Here is a 23,055-nt window from a genome sequence, read left to right on the forward strand (position 1 = left end):
GCTCCCCCAAGGGCCCCGCCCGCCCAGAACCGTGGGACGAGACGGAGCTTTTGGCCGAGTAGCCTCGGGAGGCGGCTTGGGGGCTCCAGGCCGGCGGAGCAGGGCCCAGAGGCGGCACCCTGACCTGACGGCCTCCTCTCGTGCAGGCTCCGTGGGCCTCCCCATCCCCCCAAGTATACCAGACAGGGGGATCCGTGTTGTCTGAAAATGTCGTTTTTATTTAAAGCACAAAAATCGAGACAGAACATATACATTTGTACACGGGGGAAAAAATACCAGAAAGTTTACAAAACCTTGATCACTGCCACGGCCTTCGGCGGCTCTGGGGCTGAGCGGGCTGGCAGTCCGCGCGCCGCGTCGGAGTGGGCCCCAGGTGCCAGAGGCAGGCAGTTGGCCAGCTTTTTGAAAAGTGCCCTCAGTCCACACACCCACCCCTGTATGCAGCCTTCGGAGGGCAGGGTGCAGGGCTTATCTGGGGGCTCCAGGTGCCCATCCCACAGACACGCCCACGGAATTACCAGGGCCAGTGACAGGAGACAGGTTCGGCTGGGGGTGTGGGCGGACCATCCCATAAGTGGCTCTGGGTCCAGCAAGAGGGTACAGTCCTGGAATGTTTCTCCGGCCCTCCCGAAGAATCCTATTGCTGAGGGTGGAAGGCAGAGCAGGGAAGAAGCCGAGGCCTTGGCAAAGGGCTGCTGTTCCTCAGGAGAGGAAATCAGGATAAACAGGGCCAAACCACAGCAGGACAGTCAGACTCCACCCTGCCAGACAACTGCCAAAGGCTGGGCAGGACCACCTGGGGTCAACGTCCTCTATCCCTCCCATCCCCAAATCCCAGGCAAGCCCACTGCACATTCAGTACGTCCATGGAGGGGAGGGCTCAGAGAGGCCCCAAGGGGCACACATGCCACCCATACTGGGGGCAGGTGCAGGGGACACTGATCGGCTCTAAATCTGTGAGAAACATAAGGCAGGGAAGAGCCTACAGGTGATGCCCGAGGCTTTGGAGGCCTAGAGACCACCTCAGAGTAATCTGGGGAACAGAGCTTTCCATCCACTGGAGCTCATCTAAAGGGGAGCCCTTGGGCGACTACCCCAGCCTGGGCAGGAAGGTAGAGGCAGGATTGTGGATGCCACAGGCTGGGTCCGTGGAGCCAGTTTCAGGCTAGGCGTGCTGGGGAGGAGTGGAGCCCCAGGAACCCAGCAGAAATAAGACTCCAGCTGGCACAGGTCCAGGTCAGCTGGTGATTCCAAGTGTGCACATGTATGTGCACATGCGTGTGTCTGTGTGTGTATGTGCGTGCGTGGGGGGGGTGAACTTCATTCCCACTGCTTCGAATCCTACCAAACCACCACCAGAGAAGACAGCTTTTTTTTTTTTTCTCTTCTGTAAAAAAAAAAAAAAAAAAAAAAAAAAAAAAAAAGCCCTGTCCCTCCCTCCGCTTCCCTTGGGCAAAATGGGAGAGCTGGTGGCTGAGGAAGGAGGAAGGACCCCGGCAAGACCCTCCCTGGGTCTGTGCTGAGCATAACCATTGTTTAAGGCACCCACGGCAAGTGCAGCTAGAAGGCAGGCGAGAGAAAAGGCTGGGGCAGAGAAGGAGAGTCAGGACTAGTTCCCTTGAAAGGCTCCCCGGGCAGCAGAGGAGGCAGCGCTGCGGAAGGTCCTGTTGCTGAAGATGCCCTGGGAAAACTCCTCCTGGGCCTGCTGGAAGCTGGCCCCCGTCCGGCGGTACAGGGAGTGCACCTGCGGAAAGAGGCTGCGGTGAGAAGTGCACCCTGGATGCCCACTTGATCTCCTACCCAGAGCCTTGGTGACAGTCACTGGACCTCTGGGACTCGGGGAGAGGGGAGCGACTGCCTCCAGTGATGGGCATCCCCGAGGCGGAGGCTGGAGAGAGCTGCCCCAGTGCCCACCACTCACCCGCTTCAGAAGGAAGAGTGAGAGCACGGCACACAGGGTGAAGAAGCCAGCCACCACCATCATGATGATCGACACAGCCAAGTGGTCTTGCTTCAGTGTAGACAGGGCTGCGATCCAACCACTGCAAAGGGAAGAGGAAGCCAGAGAGGACACAGTGGGAGTAGGCCCCAGAGGTCCTCTTCTCTAAGTGGCCACTGTAGGCTGACCAGCCACCAGCCAGGCACCTCCCTGCAGCATAGAGCCATGGGCCAGAAGCCCTTGGCCTGTGAAGGCTGAGAGGCCCCACGCTGCCCCCAGACAGGAGTAGTATGGGGGGCGAGGAGGGGGGCTTTTCCTGCTGTTACAAGGGCAGATGGAAAGCTGGGCTGCTAACTTCCAAAGGCTCACCCCCTGGGGAAAAGGAATACTGGCCAACCCATTACACTCATCCTGTATCACCTCAGCTCCTCCCACTGAGGGCCCAGGGCAGCCCCTCTGCCTCCCGTCATTCATGTCACCTTCCTGAGCCCCGGGATCCTTACCTATAAAAGGGGATATTTTCACACTTCCTGATTTAAAAACTTACTACAAAGCCACAATTCTCAAAATAGTGCACTACTGGCACAAGGACATATAGATCAATGGAAAAGAACCGAGTCCAGAAACACGCCAATATGTCTACCATCAACTGATCCTTGACGAGGGCGCCAAGACCACTACATGGAGAAAGAACACTCTTCAACAAATGGTGCTGGACATGCACATGCAAAACCATGAAGCTGGACCTTGACTTCAGCTACACAAAAATCAACCCCAGATAGATCAGAGACACCTAATATGAGCTAAAACCAGAACACTGGGCAGCTCGTGTGGATCAGCGGTTTACTGTCGCCTTTAGCCCAGGGCGTGATCCCGGGGTCCTGGGATCGAGTCCCATGTCAGGCTTCCTGCATGGAGCCTGCTTCTCCCTCTGCCTGTGTCTCTGCCTCTCTCTCTGTGTCTCTCATGAATAAATAAATAAAATCTTAAAAAAATAATAAAAATAAAACTAGAACACTTAGAAGAAAACAGTTTACCCTCCATGACTTTGGATTTGGCACTGGTTTAGATAGGACAGTGAAAATGCAAGCAACAAAAGAATAGATTTCATCAAAATTTAAAACTTTTGTGCATCAAAGGACATTATCACAAGAATGAAAAGGGGAGGGGGAAATGTGTTAATCTGATAAGCTAGTATCCAGAATATATAAAGAACTCAACAACAAAAAAAGCAACCCCATTACTAGAGAAAGACCTGAATAGATATTCCTTACATATGGCCAAAAAGTACATAAAAGATGGCCAACATCATTAATTATTCAGGAAATGTCAATCAAAACCACAGTGAGAGGGGCATCTAGGTAGGTGGCTCAGTCAGTCGGTCTTGAGTTGTGGGTTTGGGCCCCATGTTGGGCTCCATGCTGGGTGTGGAGCCTACTTAAAAACAAAAACAAAAACAAACAAACAAAAAAAACCATCACAGTGAGATTTACCTCCAGGTTGAGAGCAAAACACAATAAGCATTGGTGAGGTTGTGGCAAGACAAGAACCCTCACATGCGGCCAATGGACATGTTAAAGAAAACATGGTGCAGCCACTTCAGGAAACCGTGGCTGCCCCGCCCCATGTCTTACCACATGACCCAGCAATTCTACTCCAGATACGTACCCAAAAGAACCAAAACCAGATATTCAAAGACTTTTATAAAATGTTCATACCAGCACTATTCGCAACAGGAAAAAGGTGGAAACAACCCCAGGCTCTGTCTAGTGATGAGCAGATAAGCGGATGGATGATTATTCCAGAAAAAGAGAAGTACTGATCCGTGTTACAACATCACGATGAGAAAGGCTGGGCGCAACAAGCCGCCACACATTGCATGGTTCCATTTACATGAAATGGCCACAGAGAAGCCCCGTCACTGCCCGGGGCTCAGGGGAGGACTGCTGAGTAGTACAGTCTCCTTTGGTGTGACACAAATGTGCTGGAACCAGATAGAGGAAAGGGCTGTGTAACATTGTGGATCTACTAAACACTGCTTAATTTTTTACTTTAAGATGGTTGAAGTGGTCAATAAAATAAATTTTATCTTCTGTGTACTTTATAATCATCAAGATGGGGTTCCAGCCAGCCAGCCATGGGGGTTGGGAAGGGAGGTGAGGAAGGCCCTGGGAAGCTGGGGGCTGCAGAGCTCCTGAGGAAGCCTGGCGGGGCAGGGGTGAGGGCTGAGCAGGGGGTGGGCTGGGACCAGAACTCAAGCCTGCTGAATGCGGGTCAGGAACAAACAGCACTTAGGCCACAGCCTGTCTTCCAGGATCTCACTGAGGATAGTGAGGAATGGCATTCTCAGAGAGAAAGGGGCCAGCTTAGAAACAGCAGGGCGAGCCGGATGAGGGGTAGCGGGAGAGCAGGGTGCATGCTCCAAGTGCAAGGTGAGTCAGTCCCCTCCCTCCGCTCTGGGTCGGCCAGCTCCACTGGAGGGTGGGGACCAACGTAGTACAGCTCTTCCAGCCTCGGGCTCTCAGCCAAGTGGCAGCCCGACCTTTCTGTCATGTTCCCTGTGCACTGGGGCAGAAAGGAAAACATCAACCAGCAGCTTTTCTTTTTGAGGCTAATTTAGAGCTGAGGACTACGGCACCCAGGAAACTCAAGCCAGCTCCATGCTCAAAGCAACCCGGGAGAGGCTAGGGCTCCAGCTCCTGACATTACAGGGTCTCTAGACAAAGTCACGGCACAGAGTCCGCAAAAGGCCAGGGCCTCCGTTGGCAGCTGCCCAAACCCGAGGGCTCGCCTGGGGCCTCCAGAAGTAGCACCAGCCTCTGGGAGGGCGCGGCAGGAGCAGAGGAGGATGCAATCCACCACAGGACAGAGCCCTGCTAGCCTAAGGGTGCAGGGCAAGTCCACCCACAAAACCCCAGAGAGTGGTGAACAGGCAAGGCAGCAAGTGACAACCGATGAAGAGTCAGAGGAGCCCAGGAGAGGACGCCAGCCAGCCCGCCCCCTCCTGGCCAGGGGGGGAAGGTCCTCTGGGACAGGAGCCAGGAGACAGGGCGGGAGAGGCCAGGCCACCTGGAAAGCATCATTCCCTCGTGGTGCCCCAGCTCTCACCTGTCCCCCAGGCCAGGGATGCCAACCAACTGGATGATATAGATCACTATTTGACAAAAAAATATGAAGAAGAACACGAAGAAGCTGAAAGAGTTGTCGGACCTGTGGAGAGAGGGGGAAATTGGAAGTCACAAACGGGCTCGGGGCTTACTCCTCAGCATTCCTGATTCCGCATGGCACAGGGAGCCAGGAGGCAGGATGGGAGTGCAGAAGAGCTCCTGGGGACCAGACACACTGTCCAGGGGACATAGACATCTATAATCATAATCAAAAAGGGCTTGTCACTCTTGCTCTTGTCACTCAGTTTAAGAGATCGTGGTTGACCCCTTAACCAAAGAGCTAATAAAGCTGCTTCCCAGAGGACAATATTAAGAGGGGTCCATTTCCCGGAGTACAGATTTGTATTTCATAAAAGGAAATCTATGCCAAAGGTATAAATACCTAATTATAAAACCATTGGCCAGAAAAGTTATTCGGGGGGCGCAGAATTCTCAACTGAACCACCGTCTCCAGGTCCTCAGGGCTGGAACACTGCCTGCCGAGTGCATGGGAGGGTTCAGCCACTGCCCTGCCCCATCCCTGGGGCCTGCTAGGCTCCCAGGCCCTAAATGAAAACATCAACTCAACTTGGAGGCACGCTTCCACAAGCCCTAGGGGTGTGCGAGGTAGACCCACAGTCCAGTGTCCATTCTAGGTCAATCACTTGGCACTCAGTGAGCTCAAGCGAGTTCCTGAGGAGGTGGAGGAGGGGCGCACACAAGCTCCCAGTGATAAGCCATGAAGAGCTTATCAAAGTCAGACCTCCTTGGAGCTGCATGCCCGAAAGCTGAAGGGGGGGTGAAGAAGCCCATCCGTCTGAAGTCCTAATGCATCAGACTTAGGCATGGGAGCGGCGGGGGCACAAGGCAGGCTGCGAATCCCTCTCCAGGTCTCCCCTGCTAGTCCAAGGACACTGTCCAGAGCAGACCCAGGCACAACTCAGGAAAATGGCTCCTGACCTCCATCTGCTCTACTGTGGGTGGGAATGGGAAAGTGGATTTCCCTACCACCCTGTTCTGCTCTAAGATTGGGATGGGAGCCCAGGGCGTAAGGCCCTTGGCTGGCTACCTGGGATGCCAGTCACATGCTCACCCCTTGCCCCAGCCCCACTCACCTGAAGGCCTTATAGATGGGTCGGTACCAACAAAGGAAGGCACAGGGGGTGAACATGATCAACCACAGGATCGAAAGGCCAAAGTCCACTCCCTTGGAGCTGTCGACTAAGAACCAGGCCAGGCAGGCAAGCAGGTTCAGAAAGAGAGTCACCGAATGCACTGGCGAGGGTGAGGAGAGAGAAATGAGGGTGAGGAGAGAGAAATGGGCTTGTGCCAAGGGGACTGAAGGTTTCCCAGGCCCGGCAAACCACCCCTGGAGGGGATGCGAGGTCCACACAGTGAGGGCCACAGTGGAAACACAACAGGACCCTGGTCTACATGGAGGCAGGGTGAGCTCCTGGGGCAGCAGAACCAGGGACAGAACCAAGTTCGTAAAAGGTGAAGGGACAGCCTGGGTACATGAAGGTGGGAGTGGGGAGGCAGACTCAAGGGCTGATCCACGGGGAAGAGGCCTTTCTCTCGGTGATTCTTGTCCCTGGCCCTGCATGGTGGAGGTACAGGGAGTCTTCTATTCACCCACGCTCCTAGGATCCGAGGGGCCTAAGGGAGGGAGGCCTTCACCCAAGGAGGACCCTTCAGGGCAACGAGCCCCACGGGAACTCTGAAGCCTCCTGCTAGGCCTGCCCTCCTCGATCTGTGGCGGGAACTGGCCCTTTCAGGGCAGGGAGTAGCCTGTGGAGGGCCAATCCTGTGGGCGGAAGGCGCCCCCTTCAGCCCAGCACTGAGAGGCACTGGGGTCTGTAGCGAGGAGCAGTCAGACCACAGACAGGGCTTGAGCTCAGAGGGCACGGGCAGGACTCACACATCCAGAGATAGTAGAGCATCTTGCATATCCGCTGATAGTCGGCAGGGATCTCGACGGAGAAATCCTGATAGAAGCAGGGCTTGACAGGGCACCAGAAGGGCAGGGGTGGCCAGTTGTTCTCTCTCACTGTGTGCAAAGAGGCAATGAGGTAAGGCCTTGGCTTCTGCAGTGGCTTGCTGGAGGCACACTCTGGTACTTTATGGGCCAAACCAGGGCTCCCAGAAGGGCACCGGCAAGTGAGGCTCAGGGGTCTCTATGGGGGGAGTGGGTGATGGGCCAAAGTGTGATGGGGCACGGAAACCCACAAGCCCACTCTAAGATAATGGATCCCAAATGCCCTGGGAAACAGAGCAAAATGGCCTAAGTGGTTACTTTTATGAGCTACCAGCCCGTAAGCACCAGGGGTCATCATCATGAAGATGAGAGGGAAGCACATGCAGGAGCAGGGCCTCTACTCTAGCAAGAACTTTCAGAGCTGGGGATGCCTGCGGAAATAACCTCCACCGTGGACCACACTGCCGGCCGGCCTCCCGGCCTCCACCTCCCTGCTCTCCGCACCGGCCCCAGCACCACGGAGATGACCAAGACCCAGCAGCGCTCCAGGGCTGCCCCGGGACAGGCACGCTCAGGGCAGGCTCCTGCGCCCCACACGCTGGCCCAGAGGCTGGCCGCCTCCCTTACCATGTAAGCTGGCCACCGTGCTCTGCAGCTCCCGCTCCTTTCGCTCTAGCTCAGCTGCCTTCCTGTCCAGCTCTTCCTGCTGCCGGAGCAGGCTTGCCTGGGCTGCGGAGGCCACGGCCTGGGGGGCACAGAAGGCACGGGCAGCCAGACATGGGAGATAGAGGGGTGGTGTCAGACTCAGCAGGACGTCAGAAGGGCCTTGCCCCATGCAGGGAGAGCCAATCTCAGCCCCACGGCGTCTTGGGAACCAGAGAGCATCACAGAGACGCCAAGGTGACCTGCGTCCTATGCCTCTACACCACCTCCGTTCCCTTAGGCATTCACCAGCCTTAACCAGGGCTCTCTTCTCTCCTTCCTCCCTGAGTTGGAGCAGAGAGAACTATCCCCTGTTCTGGAATCCAGGCAAACTTCAATTACCCGTTAGGGTAACAGCAAAGGGGAAATGGCCTCACAAGAGACTAACCTGTAACCAGAAACCAGAGAGCCACACCTCATTTGAAGAGCCTGGAGGGTGTGTGTGTGAAGGGGGCACAGTGCAAACCCACTAGCAGTGAGCACAGAGAGGAGGCACCTGAGGGTAGGCCTCGGGGATCTAGGCACCACCCCTCCCCACCCCCAGACCCTGGGAGATACCCCTGCCGCCCACCACCAATCTGTGAAGGTTACATCCCAGGACCGTCACCAGGCTTGGAGGACCTTGGAGGTCGTACAAAGTGCAGGCTTCATCCCCTGCGCGGGACAGCAAGGCCCTGGAGTGAGGAGGCATCTGGGGAGCTCTGGGAGGCTGAGCCGAGCTAGCCCCAGCAATGCAGCCCAGGGCCCCAGTCCTGCCAGGTGCGATAGGCCCTGGGGCTCGGGTCCTCATGAAGTCTACAGTCCTCAGGGAGCGGACACGAAACCGGTCATCTTGCAGGACGAGAAGCCAGGCATACGCGTACATGCATATGTATATGTGTGTGTGTGCGTACACATACAGACGCTCGCTCTCCCACTCTCTCCAACGAGTTCTCCGAAGAGCTAAGGCTGCCTCTGGGAGATGATCCCAGGCACTGGGGGCCAAAGCAGGCCCAGAACTGACCACGCTGGGCCATGCTGAGGGTCTCAGCTGTCCCTCCCAAGTCCAGTCAGACAACGGGAACAGCTTGGGACCCATGAGAGTCCAAAGCCTGGCTCGGGCCTTGCCCTCACTCACGTTCATCTACGCTTTGCCTACCTTCGGAAGCTTTCGCATGTAGCTGTCTCTGAGAATACTATCTCCTCCTAGTAGCATCTGCCTCTCTGAGAGCTCACTCACTGTCAGGAATCTGGTAGGCAGGAACTTGCTGGCCTGTCTAAGCAGGAGCTGCAACACACAACTCCACTGTGGGTCATGCTCACCGGGGCGGCGAGCACCACAGGGGCAGGGCAGTGAGGTGATGGAGTAGAGGGTCAGGCACAAGGCGGACAGGGTTCACGGTATTTGGTGAAGGGATAAAGGAAAATAGGGAAGACAGGAATAAAAGAGGTAAAAAAATAAAAATAAAAAAAAGATTCTGGGGCCCAAGTGGAGAGGACAAACTAAAGCTCCAGAAGGATCTGGAATGGCTCAACAGGGGCAAATGCTCTAAAGACACCAAGGACTCCAGCCTGGTAAGCAGAGCTTATGTTTTGGTGGTAGTGGTGGGCGGGTGTAAGGATCCAGGGTGGCTGAGCAGAGCCTCCATGTGCAAGTGACCAGCTCCAGAGAGATCACCAAGAGGGCCCTTGAGGGGGAGCCAGGAATTAAGGCCCTCTGTCCACGCTCTCCCTCCAATCTCAGAGCTCAGCTACTGATCTGTGGCTTCCCTTTTTGGAAAGGAGAGGCAAGAGGGATCTTCGTCAACAGTTACCTGGGGGGTGGGCTGGGTTGGTTCCACGGAAGGCTGGAGAACCGCTGGCTGCGAGGGCCCAGGGAGCTGCGTGACAGGAACTGTTGTCGCTGCATTTGTCTGTGTGCGACACCCCAAAGGAGGCAGGTGAGTGGCTCCACTGGCCGGCCACACAAGGGCAAACTCATGGCAGGGTGAGTGATGTGCCCCTGCCTGTGAGGGGCATTCCCTTTGGGGCACACCTGTGAGGGGCATTCCCTTTGGGGCACACCTGTGAGGTGCATTCCCTTTGAGGCACGAAGTCTCGGGCGCTGGGCAACGTGATGCTTCACCCAGCACCCCTGCTGGAGCCACGGCTCCCCAGCGCTGTCTAGCCCTCTTCAGAGAGGGGCCCAGATCACAGACTGGTGACTCCTTCATCCCCCCTCCCCCCCCACGCCCCAGTTCATGTTAGGACTGTCCCTTTGAGGACTGAAGCTTCTCAGAGCTGTCGCTGCCTCTGCCAAGGCTCCTGGCCCCGGAAACGTGGCACCACCCGGAGGACCCAGGGACTCAGAAAGAGGGCATGCTCACCAACCTCTGAGAAGGGGTTGAACTCAGCCAGGCTGCCTTGCGGCGCATTGGTCAGCTGGGTCACAGAGGGATCCTGCCAAGGTGAAAACAGCCATGAGACGTGAGCAGAGACTGTCGATGAAGGGGAGGCACATCGCCATCGCTTGGCCCCTCTGAGGGCCAGCAGGCACTCCCAGGGATCCCCTCCCTCTCGGGAAGGCTCCTGTGCCCAGCCCCTGCCACACCAGGGCTGCTGCGATCTTCTCCCTTTCTGGAAAAGGAGTTCAGCTCCAGTGACTCCCCAGAAGAGACCCAGAGCAAGCTTCGCACTCCGTGACCTCAGAATAGATACCACCCATATCCTTGTTGGTAACCTTTCCAGATGAAAAACAGTTTACAGCATTGACCTCCAGGATTGGGGTGGGGTTTTTTTGGGGGGGCGAGAGGGGGAACAGGGGTAAAGACTTATTTTTTTACTTTATAACCTTTCTGTTACTGTATTTATTGTCTTACAAAAAGTACTTATTCCTCTGATTTTTTAAAGGACAGTTTAAGGTCGTGGAACACAAACACGCTGCTGGCTGCCAGTGCTGATTTTATTAAATCAGGCACACTCGCTAGGAATAGAGGCATAAAGGGCTCCGATGAAAAGCTGGGAGAATGTTTTTGGGTTTGGTTTTTTTTTTTTTTTTTCCTGGATTCTTTTCAAAAAATGCAAAAATGTCCTCAGAACACAGTCTTTTCCTGAGTTTTCAATCTTCCCTTCCCCATCTGACCTCTGCCAAGGCCAGCCCTCTGGCCTAGGGCCTGCCTGCGTAGCACTGCCTGTCATCTCCTGCACCCCAGCAGCCTCCGTGCTGGCCTGGGGCCATGGGCCTCATCCTGCTCCCTCCCCAGTGCTCTATCACCCGATCATCCCCTTGGCCCCGCCCTCCCTGCCCTGCCCTGCCCTGCCCTGCCCTCCCCTCCGGTACTTAATAGGTGTGGGGCTCAGGTCCAGCACTGCACGACCTAGGCTCGACCTAGGCTCGGGAGAAACAGCTGTGAAGGCTGGGCACAAGGCTGCTGGACTTTGCCAAGGCCCTGGTTCCAAGGCCTCCCCTGGCCCCCCTGTGTACCTAACCCCCTCCCTCATGGCTGGTTCACACGCTCCCACCTGGCTGGCCCAGCTTCACCTCCACCAGGAAGCCTCCACCAAACAGATTCTCAAACACAATATTCACACGAGACAGACCTTCCGAGGACAGTCCTCTCAATTCTTGGCTGTGGGAAACAGACCTTCGCCAGGGTGCTGTGCTTATCTTAGGTCTCAACATAGCTGGTCCCTATTCGGTACATTCAGAGAAGCAAGGGTCGGCGGTGGGCGTTGCTGAGGTTTTTCACATGTACCAATTCTCGTCTTCCCACCTGGGCCTCCAATTCCTGAACGGTGAGACTGGCTGACTGGCCCCAGGGGCTGGCCCAGAGCGGGGCACACAACCCCAACTCACTTCTCACTTCTCTCTGGACGAACCTCACCTCTGCACCCCCACCCAATGTCCTCTGCAAGGAGACAACATGGCTAATGTCCTTTCTGCTGGACACCGGCCCTGCCGGGTAGCCCCTATAACTTGAACAAAGTGGTAGGGTGAGGTTCAGAAGGCCACCTGAGCTGGGGGAACTGGCCTTGAGGTTATTTGCTAGCTGAGTGACTAGCAGATTTCTCCCAGAATCACAGGGCTGGCTTCCTCCAAGAAAGATTTGGGGCTCAGGCTCCGATCCCCTTTCGGACTCCGCATAGCACCAAGCTCCAGCAGGCCGGGTGAGCTGAAGTCATTGAAATCAGATCCACCATCCAAGGAACTGGTTACTTGAGTCTGTGTCACGGGACAGAGGACAGAGAGGGTGGCTCTCGTAGCAGTTTCGGGTGCTGGTCCACATGTCTGCCCAAGGCACACACGTTTTAATAAGCAACCTCCAGACCATGAAGAGATGTCATTTCCTTTACTAAGGTCAGCCAGAAGAGGATTCTGGGCTGGGCAAGCTGACTACTCTGTCTGTAGTGATCCCTTCTCCTTTTTCTAGAATCTTTAACTCTTGGCCGTGGACCCCTCTAGACTCACCATAAACAAATACTGTCTCGGGATCCCTGGGTGGCGCAGCGGTTTGGTGCCTGCCTTTGGCCCAGGGCGTGATCCTGGAGACCCGGGATCGAATCCCACATCAGGCTCCCGATGCATGGGGCCTGCTTCTCCTTCTGCCTGTGTCTCTGCCTCTCTCTCTCTCTGTGACTATCATAATAAATAAATAAATATTAAAAAAACAAAAACAAAAACAAATACTGTCTCCACTAGCAGGTACCCTCTGCAGCCAAATGCTGCTACTGCCTTCTTTTTTGTTTTGTTTTGTTTTGTTTTGTTTTAAGATTTGTGTATTTATTTGACAGCACAAGCGTGGGGAATGGCAAAGGGAGAGGGAGAAGTACATTCCCCACTGAGCAGAAAGCCAGACACAGGACTTGATCCCAGGATCACAGCCTGAGCCAAAGGCAGACACTTAACTGACTGAGCCCTCCAGGCGCTCCAGCCAGAAGCTTCTATGTCTATTTCATACTTCTGGCTCTTAGTGCTTGGTGAAGGGCTGGACGCAGAGCAGAAGCTCACGTGATGTTGCAGAGTACCTGCTGTATGCTCTCCCCTACTTTCTCTGGGAGTACTGCTCAAAAGCTGAGGAGCACCTGCATCACTGTGGCAGCCTCAGGGTCCAGAAGCACCCCACCTCAGAAAAGGGGCCTGGAATAGTCCGCCTTGTTCAGCAGCGCACCCCCAAAGCCTGCTGCCGTCGGCAAAGTACTCAATGTGTGGTTGAATGAATGAACCCCATTCCCAAGGAGCACTGATAGGGCACTGTGAGTGACCGGGACACCTGCTTCTGTTCATTTTTATTCCTGGACTTCAGGGAAGTCCTTGGGGAACACACTCATGGTGGGAGACATTGCGGACAGTCTCACACGAAGGGCCACACTGACCGGTCTGAATGAAGACCATTCCTTGGCTTCTACTCTAAATCATATGAAAATAAGAAGTCCCCTGCAGCAACCTTCTTTCCCACTTACCAAGCATCAGCTGACTCGTAAGTGGGTCAAGTCGTTATTTCAAGGGATGCGAGAGCTAAGTTTCACCTAGAGAGAGGTAACCTAAAACCCCCATGGTACACAAAGGACTCAGGCTGGCTAATGGCAGTCACTGAACTGGTAACAAAGAAAACTCTCCTGCACTCGGTTCTTTTCATTCAGGGAAGAGTTACAGTGGGAGGACGCACCAAGACAAATAGGGGTGCAACTCTTGCCCTCCTGGAGCCAATGATGGATGGTTCTAGCAGACATGTGCACACAGCACAAGAGCCCAGGGCAGCGTGAAGAAGGGGAGGGCGGGGAAGGGAGGGCAGGAGAGGGGAGGAGAGGCCCACCACCCCTGGGGAAGGGGAGCCCCTCGTGTAGCTGGAGTGTCAGGGAACAGAGGCAAAGGAGGCAGACAGGCAGGCTGGAGCTCCGCTGGGAAGGGCGGGGAAAACATGCGTGTTTCCATTTTGGCAATCACTTTCCATGTCACAGGCCTGGCTGTGCATGAGCTGTAACTTTTCCCTGTTTTTCCGTCCTACACGCCACCCAAGCTGCCAGTAGGGGGTTTATTTCAGGCTCCAAATAAACACATTAATAAATACCTCATTAACAAAAACAACTCAGCCATTCTCTCTGGGAGGCAGGGAATTACCAATACTTTGGAAACTCTGTGAAGTCCTATTTGCTTTGGAGACAAGGGTATGTGTCATACGACAAAAAAGGGCAATCATCCCCAGGTGGGCTGGCTGGGTCCCAAGTGAAAAGAGCCATAACCTCAGTATTTCCTTAACTGAGAATCGACCCTAAGGAAATATGATGAAAATATGTAAAAATCTGTATCTGCAAAAAACATTTATTGCACCAGTATTTACAACGGGCAAAGAAAATCAGGGGCACCGTGGTGGCTCAGTTGGTTGAGCATCTGATTTTGGTTTTGGCTCAGGTCATGATATCAGGGTCGTGAAATAGAGCCCTGTACTGGGCTCTGCTCTCAGCATGGAGTCTGCTTGAGATTCTCTCTCCCTCTGCCTCACCCTCCACTCACTCATTCACTCTCTCTCAAATAAGTAAATAAAATCTTTTTTTTCAAAGATTTTATTTATTTGAGAGAGAAAGAGTATGAATGGGGGTGGAGGGAGAGGAGAGAGAAGGAGCAGAGGGAGAGGGAGAAGCAGGCTCCCCACCGAGCAGGGACCCTGACACCGGGCTCCATCCCAGGGCCCTGGGGTCATGACCTGAGCCGAAGGCAGATGCTTAACTCACTGAGCCACCCAGACACCCCACAAATAAAATCTTTAAAAAACAAAAAATCAGGACATCCAATGACAACGAGCACAAGAATGTTTAAGTACACATCCCCCCAATGGCCTGAACAGCCATTAAAAATCGCAGCTATGAACACAGGGCAGCAATATAGAAAAGGCCTTGTTATATGAATCCCAAATAACAATTCTGTCAAAAGAACTCATATGAAAAGAGACTGGGTAAAAAACACACCAAAATAACAAAGGTTGTAAAAGAAACACTACAGAAATAGAAATGATCTATTTTGTCTTCTAAACTTTCCATAATGTGGGACGCCTGGATGGCTCAGTGGTTGAGCATCTGCCTTCAGCCCAGGGCGTGATCCCAGAGTTGCAGGATCAAATCCCACATCAGGCTCTTTGTGTGGAGCCTGCTTCTCTCTGCCTGTGTCTCTGCCTCTCTCTCTCTGTCATGAATAAATAAAATCTTTAAAAGAGTAAAATAAAATAAAATAAAATAAAATAAATAAACTTCCTATAATGTGATGACATTATTTTTACCTTCAAAGCACACATACCCACACATTTTTAAAAAGAGCCCGAGAACCCACCAAACGAGCAAGGTGCACTCAAGCCTCTCTACCTGCCACAGTAGTGATGAACAAAGCAGCTCAGAGTGTGAGGCTGAACCACGTGGCCTGGCACCAGAGGCCCTCCAGGACCCAGTGCCAGCACCCCTGGCAGCAGTCTGTCCTTGGTCAAACTGAGCCACTTGCCACTTCCTTCCACTTTGGTTTACTCCCTGCACAACCCATCCTACACCAAGAACAGGGCTAGGACATTGGGAAAAAAAAGCCTTAGTTCCTGCCTTCAAGAAGTGGACATACAGAGAACAAGCAGTCAGGGTGGGAGTGTTGGAAGAGGACAAGGCCAGGCAATAGCTTCACAGTGGAAGGAGGGACTGAGCAGACTGGGAGCAGACTGGGAGTCAGGGAAGGCCTCACTGAGGTGGCACAGGAGTCGGATCTTGAGCGATGACAGAGGTTTAACAGGCACTAAGGAGGGAGGCGAGAGCAGCATCTGCAAAGGTACAGCATCTCTACGTGTTCAGGGCACAGGATGTGGGGTGACCCAGTTGGGTAAAGGCTGGAATTCACCCAAGGCAGGACAGAGAACATAGAAGTTTATTGAAAATGCTGCAAGGGAGCAGCGGGCAGGACAGCAAAGGAAACACTGTCAGCCGTGAGGTGGGGGCGGGGGGGTGTAGTTAAGGGGAAGTAAGGGGGGATGGGATGGGAATGGATGGGATTTAGTTTGGGTACCTGTGCCCCGTTATAAGCAGCCCACTGGTCAGCTGGGGCTCATGGGTATTCTGAGGTGAGTCACTTAATGAGTCTGTTTGCATTCCGCTAGGGGGCTGGGGGCTCTATGGGCCCTCTACCTGACTCAGATTTCCAGTGCTCAAGCCTGTGACTTAAAAGTGGCTTCTAGGGATGCCTGGGTGGCTCGGTGGTTAAAGCGTCTGCCTTCGGCCCAGGGCATGATCCCAGAGTCCTGGGATGGAGTCCCGCATTGGGCTCCCTGCATAGAGCCTGCTTCTTCCTCTGCCTGTGTCTCTGCCTCTCTGTGTATGTGTGTCTCTCATGAATTAATAAATAAAATCTTCAAAAAAATAATAATAAAATAAAGTGGCTTCTAGGGGCGGGCGGCAGGTGGCTCAGTTAAGCACCTGACTTTTGGTTTCAGCTCAGGTCAGGATGTCAGGTTTGTAAGCTTAAGACCAGGGTTGGGCTCTGTGCTCAGTGGAGGATCTGCTTGAGATTCTCCTCTGCGTCTGCCCCTACCCCCACTCTAAAATAATCTTTAAGGGACGCCTGGGTGGCTCAGTGGTTGGGCATCTGCCCTTGGCTCGGGGCGTGATACTGGAGTCCCAGGATCGAGTCCTGCATCGGGCTCCCTGCATGAAGCCTGCTTCTCCATCTGCCTGTGTCTCTGCCTCCCTCTCTGTGTCTCTCATGAGTAAATAAATAAAATCTTAAAAAAAAATCTTTAAAAATAAGTAACTATAAATAAATAAAAATAAGTAAAAAATAAAAGCAGTCTCTATACAGAAGACAGTTCTGAGGACTGTGGAGTGAAGAGTATAGAGAACAGGAGTGCCAAGGAACCAGCATGAAGCAGAGGTCGGGCAGGTTGCAGGTGCCTGGACCCCACCCCAGGGCAGCGCAGGGCAGCTAGAGACTGGCACCGGCATCTCTGCCGTGGTGAGCAGGGAGGGAGGATGGGCCAGGACTGCAGTCCACAGGGGTGACAGTGAAGCATGACAGCTGGGAGGGGAGCAGCAGGGACAGACTCCAGACACCCTGCCCAGGTAGATGCCACGGGCTCGATCACTCTCTGGGCAGGAGAGGGGGAAGGGAAGTTAGAGCGACTGGGTGGCTACCTTGGGTGACTGGTGACCAGTGCCACCGCTGAGCAAGATCAGCGGTCGCGGGGGAAGGGGAACAGGTTTGTCAGGAGAGGGTGTGGGAGCAGGGAGACGCCCTGAGAAGATACCGAGTCGGTTGGGAGATACCTATAGACTATGTCTGCTCGAAACGGTTGGCAACATCCAGGTGAGGCATGGAGCTACTGGTTTGAAGCTCGGGAGAAGGTAAGGGCTAGAGTCCTACGTCTGGTCTGGGTTTTTAAAAATAGGTTCCACAGTCAACGTGAGGCTTGAACTCACAACCGGAAGACCAAGAGTGGCATGCTCTACTGCTAAGCCGCAGGTGCCCCGAGAGCTCCAGACCCGGGACGGCGGGGATGTGCATGCTATTCTGAGGCCAAAGTGCAGTACCTGCACGCACTGACCCTTGTCCCATACTTTCCCGAGATAAACCTGAAAGTCTTTTCTCCACTTGGGAGACAGTCCTTGAGTCTGCGGCCTTCCTGGTGTGGGCCTCACTGCAATAAATCCCTCTCTTGTTTCACCACCATTCATCTCTCTGCCTCTGGATTTGGTCAGCGCCAAGGGGCCGAACCAGGCCTGGTCGGGTCCCCGGAGCCTGGTGCTCTTGCTCCCCTGCACCCTGGCTGGCTACAGAAGAACTTCCTCAGAGAGGCATCCACTGAGCACAAAGTCAAGGACAGAGCTCCAGCTTTCGCAGGCTGAAAACAGGTGGAAGGTGGTGAGAGGCCGAGGACAGAAGCACCAGACACTAGCCGAGCGGTGAGCGAGATGCAAGCGGCGGGCGCGTCCAGGCCTGCAGCCGGGGGGAGGCAGGAGGTGCCTGGGGCTGCCTGGCGACAGCAGACAGGAGCCACATATAGCTGCTGGTGCTGTGTCACCTGAAATATGAAATACCTTCGCCTCCCATCTGCCAGGCTCCCTGCTCTCAGCCTAAGCCTTCCTACCACCTGACTCTGCCTTTCCTCCTCGGATCCCTCACAGCTGCTGCTGGCAAGTTTTGACTATGTCATCATACTCGGTGTCACCGTGAACAGTTAGCACTTCCCGGCTCTCTGGCCACATCAGAAGCTCTGGCCGGCCGCGTGCTCATTTACGTCCATCTCTGGCACAGGCCCTCGGAGCAGCAGGAGCTCAGCGATGTACGTACATGTGTCAGCATCTCAGGCACTGCTTGAGTGCTGCTGGACAGGTCACACACCCTGCTAACGTGCACAGCACTCTTCTCTGACAGAGTGGCAAGAACCCCTTGCTCATCCCGGTTAAATATTACCATTTCTCTAAACACAGGATTAACCTACTCCAAGTACCTACAAAGAAAACAGGTGTAGGGATGCCCAGGTGGCTCAGTGGTTGAGCATCTGCCTTTGGCTCAGGGTCTGATCCCCGGGTCCTGGGATCGAGTCCTGCTTCTCCCTCTACCTGCGTCTCTTTCTGTCTCTCTCATGAATAAATAAATAAATAGTCTTAAAAAAGAAAACACAAATGTGTTCAAGCTAGCTGCATCTCTGGCTAGGTGCTTTCTACCACCCAGCCAAGCTCCAGGTGCCAGCCACAGAGGCAGGGAGACGAGGTGCCAGCCACAGAGGCAGGGAGACGACTCCCAGCACCACCAGCACCACCAGCACCACCCCGCCTCCTCAATCTGGCAGCTGTCTGGACTCACACTATCTGAACTTTACCAATTTCAATTTGCTTGAGACAATGCTCCAATTCCACAGGCAACTTCCAACAAGTCCATCTGGTGCTTTTAAGAATTCCCAAAGTCAGTCAAGCTGGAGCCCACCCTCTCTGGGAAACGGCAAAGCCTCCATGTCCGTGCAAGGGAACTTTTGTTCACACCCAAATCACGTTTTTGCCACCACTTTCACCTCCCACAGGAGAGAAGCATTTTAAATCACTGGGAAGCAGCCATAGCACTGAGATTATCTTTTAATTGCAAGGAGGCAACGTGTGAAAGTGATATTGTGTGATCTGGCAACTCATGACACTGAAAGGTTTTCTCTGTTCGAGCACCACCAGCTACTTCACTCCCTTTCCTTGAGATCGATGCCGTCTGCCTGGGGGCAACGTGGCAGAAATGCCTGGAAGGAAAGCAGCTCTGGCACTGGCCTGGGTGACCTGCTTGTTAGTGGACTGCTGAAAACTCAAACGGGCATGTCAATGCCCACCTTCAGCCCTCTACCTCTTCACCACCCTGACAAGACTTCCTGAGAAGCTTTCGGGAGCAGACGCGTTGGGATCAGTCCAAAGCAGGACCCGCATACACGGAGTACAGAGCAGATGCACTATAATTAACAGAGGGATTAGGAGTGCCAAGGGAGGTTGTAAAATCGGTAACATTTGGCTTGCAGTTTCCTGCTTTCCTCCTGGAAGTTTGGTGAAACTTCTGCTGTGCTCTTGTGACAACTCTGCTTTCACAGCTCTCGCTTTGCAGAAGTTTGCTAAGGATCCCAATTATAACTCTATGCAAAGAAGAGGTCAAAAAGCTCACACCCTCAGCACAGGGCAGGGGAGGTGGGTGGGAGTAGGAGGTGGATAAAAAACACGAGTAAAGAAGTCAATTTAAAGGCACATGGCGGGGGGGAGGGGGGGTCCCCTGGGTGGCTCAGGGGTTTAGCGCCGCCTTTGGCCCAGGGCGTGGTCCTGGAGACCTGGGATCAAGTCCCACATTGGACTCCCTGCATGGAGCCTGCTTCTCCCTCTGCCTGTGTCTGTGTCTCTGCCTCTCTCTCTCTCTGTGTCGCTCATGAATAAATAAATAAAATCTTAAAAAAAATAAATAAAGGCACACCGGAAGTTGCATAGTCTATTATAAGAGTTAGCAGAAAAAGGATTCCATAGTTGGATACCTTTGAGAAGTACTGGGTCAGATCAAGTTGAGCAAATGTCTTCACCAGAGGATTGCTCAGAGCCTTTCGCAAACTAACAACCCTTGTCAATCTTCAAGAAAAATGGAATACAGAGTGATTCCCAAACTTAGATGGCTACATATCCCTGAGCACCTTTCAGGACTGGTATTGCTCAGAACATATGCTCCTAAAAAGCAGATACTTGTCTTAAAAAGCACAGTATCATCTGTATTATTCAAGTCCCACACACTGGGGGGTGGGGGTGGGGGGGACTTGCATAGCTAACACTAATTAGTGAGTACTAAAACTCACTTAACTAGCACTAATCACCACTACCAGTACTCTCAATTCAAGAATGTGGACAGTGATGACGAAGATACATTCCTTCCTTAGCTGGCCTAAATAATCCCAACCCAGTTTAAGACCAATAATGTGAACTTCAAAAGCCCCAGATGTGGGCTCCTGCCAGCTGCAAATTAGCTGCTGACTGTCCCATCATCCCTGGGTTCCTGGTTTCCTCCTCTCTGAATTGAGGGGTTACAACAGATTTCTGAGGATGCTCCCAGCTCAGGGACTCTGGACACCAAGTATACTTTCATGACCCATCATGGAGGGGCAGAAAACATGACTCTGCTCTGAAAGCTGGCTAGGTGTGACGGTTTCTGAGCCTATCGCCCTCCTCTCCCCTTGTTCTCTCCTGAGCTCTGTGCTAACACCCTGGGTAAATGAAGCTGGGTTCACACCCAGTCACCCCAGGGCTGTACCCTCCCAATGTCCCAGCCCTGGCAGTCAAGGAAGCAGACACTTTCATCACAAGGACAGGGAGGGCAGCTCTCCAGGAGAAAGAGCTTGGGGGCCTCATGAACAAAGCTCTTCTCCCCCCCCGGGGGCCGTGTGCCAAGAGGAAAAACCCAGAGCAGGAGCAGAGTCACAGCCAGCCAGCTCTTGTCTTCCCACACAGGATTCCCCACCAGATGTTGCTCTTTACAGGCCCACAGCTGCTTCCTGTCCTGCCATATCCTGGGGCTGCCTGATGGACAGACTGTCTCACTTGAATGCAGAAGTTACTTCGACCACAGTTTGCACAATCATTCCTGGGGCTGGAGATGTGGTTTAAGACTAAGACTTTCAAGCTGCTATTAATACAGGGCAGCACACAGGCCAATTATCTCATCCACTGCTAGCACGGGGGACAAACTCTCTGCATCTTTCGACAGCTGACTGCCCCTGTTGGATAGCAGCAGACATCTTATGTCTGTTTCGGACGGGGGGGACAAAAAGAAAAAAAGCAAATTATTACACAGAACCCATTCCAAGGGACTACTAGATCCTTACCAAAACTCAAAGTCCAGTGTTATACGGCAGTTTTGCAATTAAACCAAACTCTTGGGCAGCCCGGGTGGCTCAGCAGTTTAGCGCCGCCTTCAGCCCAGGGCCTGATCCTGGAGACCTGGGATGGAGCCCTGCATCAGGCCGCCTGCATGGAGCCTGCTTCTCCCTCTGCCTGTGTCTCTGCCTCTCATTCTCTCTCTATCTCTCTCTCTGTCTCTCTCCCTGTTTCTGTCATGAATAAATAAAATCTAAATAAATAAATAAATAATAAACCAAACTCTTACCAGATGATACTGGCAGGAAAAAAAAAAAAAGCAAATGTTTTTTTCCGTACTCAGCTAATAGAGATGACAGCGTTACATAAGAGACAAGGTCCCTGCAAGGGTTCTATCAAGAAACAGTAAGCTAAGGGATCCCTGGGTGGCGCAGCAGTTTAGCGCCTGCCTTTGGCCCGGGGAGCGATCCTGGAGTCCCGGGATCGAGTCCCACTTCGGGCTCCTTGCATGGAGCCTGCTTCTCCCTCCTCCTGTGTCTCTCTCTCTCTCTCTCTCTGTGTCTATCATAAATAAATAAATCTTAAAAAAAAGGAACAGTAAGCTGCCAGGGGACTGTTCAGGATGTTACAAAGACCAAGCTACCAAAATTTGCCTGGAGGGCTCCCTTGAGACCAAGAAAGAAGCATAAAATGTCCACTCTCTCCACAGTGTACCATCATGTCCTTCTAGGCTCCTTTGCCTTTGCTCTGACCCTTGAAGGAATTCAAGGTGAGAAAACTCATGCTGTGAGTCGCAGGAAGGACCCCTGTCAGCACTTCCCCTACACCTGCAGGAAACTTCGCAGCAGCGGCCAACGACCAGAATAAAGTGCCAGCAGGATGGGTTCACGTGCCTGTGACATCCTGACGGAGCAGAATCGTCGGAGCTGGTAAGTCACCAGTCAGCACAATTAAGCTTCCCTAGAACTGGTTTTGAGCAGACATGAAAGGAGAGGCACGGGAGGTAGGGAGCGAGCAGGAGTCCCAGGCCCTCGTTGTGGAAGAACAACACCCTTGGCAGCTCAAAGGCAGAGAGGTTTGGGCTTTACGCGGTTTGGGCTGTTATCCTTTGCTCCAGACGCGAGGCCAGCGCAAAGGTCGACAGGTCTCAGCGCCCCTGCCAGCGCTTCGGGACCCTCAGAGCCCGCCCCCTCCCGTTTCCTCCCTCCCTAACCTGGGCGCTCTCTGCGCTCTGGCTTAAATCCCGGTCCAAACCAGAGCCGTGGCCAAGGTGCCGAGTGCTTATCAAGTCCGTGTATCAGCGTGCCTTGGCTACCTCCGCGCCCGAGCAATGCTCAGCGGGTTTCCTACACCTTGTAGGCCTGTCTGGCCTTGGGATCTCCCTCCTTCTCCTGCCCACTAGAGGCTTCCACCCCGCTGTGCTGCTGTCACCCTCTGTCCTAACAGGACTCGAAGCGGGTGTCCCCCCAAGTCTGCGGGGTGGGGAGGGGTCCCCCTCCGGTGAAGTCGCTTCTCTCCCCGGCCGCGTCGGCTTCAGTCCCCTTGCCTGGCAGGGTCCAGCCCGCGGGGCGACGTCGGGCGAGCTGGAGGGTCCCCCCGGCTCTTCCAGGCCGCCGCGCCCCGCCCCTTCCCGGTGCCACCTGCTGCTAGCCCCGCCCCCCGGGCACGACGATTGGACGCCCGTCAGAGCCCATTCTCCCATTGGGCAGACAGCCCGTCTCTCCTACGCCACGTCTCCCGGCTCCAGCGAACGAGGCCCGGGCCGCCGCGGCCTTGGAGAACGGAGTCGGGGACTGTACCTGAAAGGGGTTTACGTCCACCGGGTCTGCGAAGGGGTTGGTGTCGACGGACGACATGGCGGTCGGGGGGCTGAGGAGCGAGCTCCGCCGGCACTTCTGCCTCCGGGCGCCCAGACCCAGCGGCGCTCTCCGTGCAGACCCTCCACTTCCGGGAGCGAGGCGGCCGTTCTGGCGCAGGCGCGGAGCCCTCCCTGGGGG

At 54.1% G+C, this 23,055-nt stretch overlaps 1 protein-coding gene across 3 annotated transcripts; it reads right to left on the reverse strand.

Moving 5' to 3' along the window:
- Window positions 1–197: 197 nt before the first annotated feature.
- Window positions 198–23,042, reverse strand: SCAMP2 (secretory carrier membrane protein 2). 3 transcript variants are annotated; one of them, XM_025472143.3, is made up of 10 exons: window positions 22,858–23,042; window positions 10,112–10,180; window positions 9,556–9,654; window positions 8,901–9,029; window positions 7,688–7,805; window positions 7,004–7,132; window positions 6,201–6,360; window positions 5,048–5,149; window positions 1,922–2,042; window positions 198–1,744 (listed from the first exon to the last, which is right to left on the reverse strand). In XM_025472143.3, the coding sequence occupies exons 1-10, from the start codon at window positions 22,912–22,914 to the stop codon at window positions 1,610–1,612; spliced, it is 1,119 nt and encodes a 372-aa protein (XP_025327928.1). In that variant the 5' UTR covers window positions 22,915–23,042; the 3' UTR covers window positions 198–1,609. The 3 variants fall into 3 exon arrangements, with proteins under 3 accessions (XP_025327928.1, XP_025327930.1, XP_025327929.1); XM_025472145.3 differs by lacking the exon at window positions 22,858–23,042 and adding an exon at window positions 22,272–22,343; XM_025472144.3 differs by lacking the exon at window positions 8,901–9,029 and having other exon boundaries at window positions 22,858–23,041.
- Between the last annotated feature and the right edge of the window lie 13 nt (window positions 23,043–23,055).

This window comes from Canis lupus, chromosome 30, assembly GCF_003254725.2.
Source record: "Canis lupus dingo isolate Sandy chromosome 30, ASM325472v2, whole genome shotgun sequence".
NCBI lineage: Eukaryota > Metazoa > Chordata > Mammalia > Carnivora > Canidae > Canis > Canis lupus.

Coding starts and splice junctions, on each gene's coding strand:
- SCAMP2 (XM_025472143.3), bottom strand. CDS start 22,914: ATGTCGTCCGTCGACACCAACCCCTTCGCAGACCCGGTGGACGTAAAC. Junction 7,806..8,900: donor ACATGCGAAAGCTTCCGAAG/GTAGGCAAAGCG, acceptor TGTGCCCCCCAG/GCCGTGGCCTCCGCAGCCCA. Junction 1,745..1,921: donor CACTCTTCCTTCTGAAGCGG/GTGAGTGGTGGG, acceptor CTCTTTCCGCAG/GTGCACTCCCTGTACCGCCG.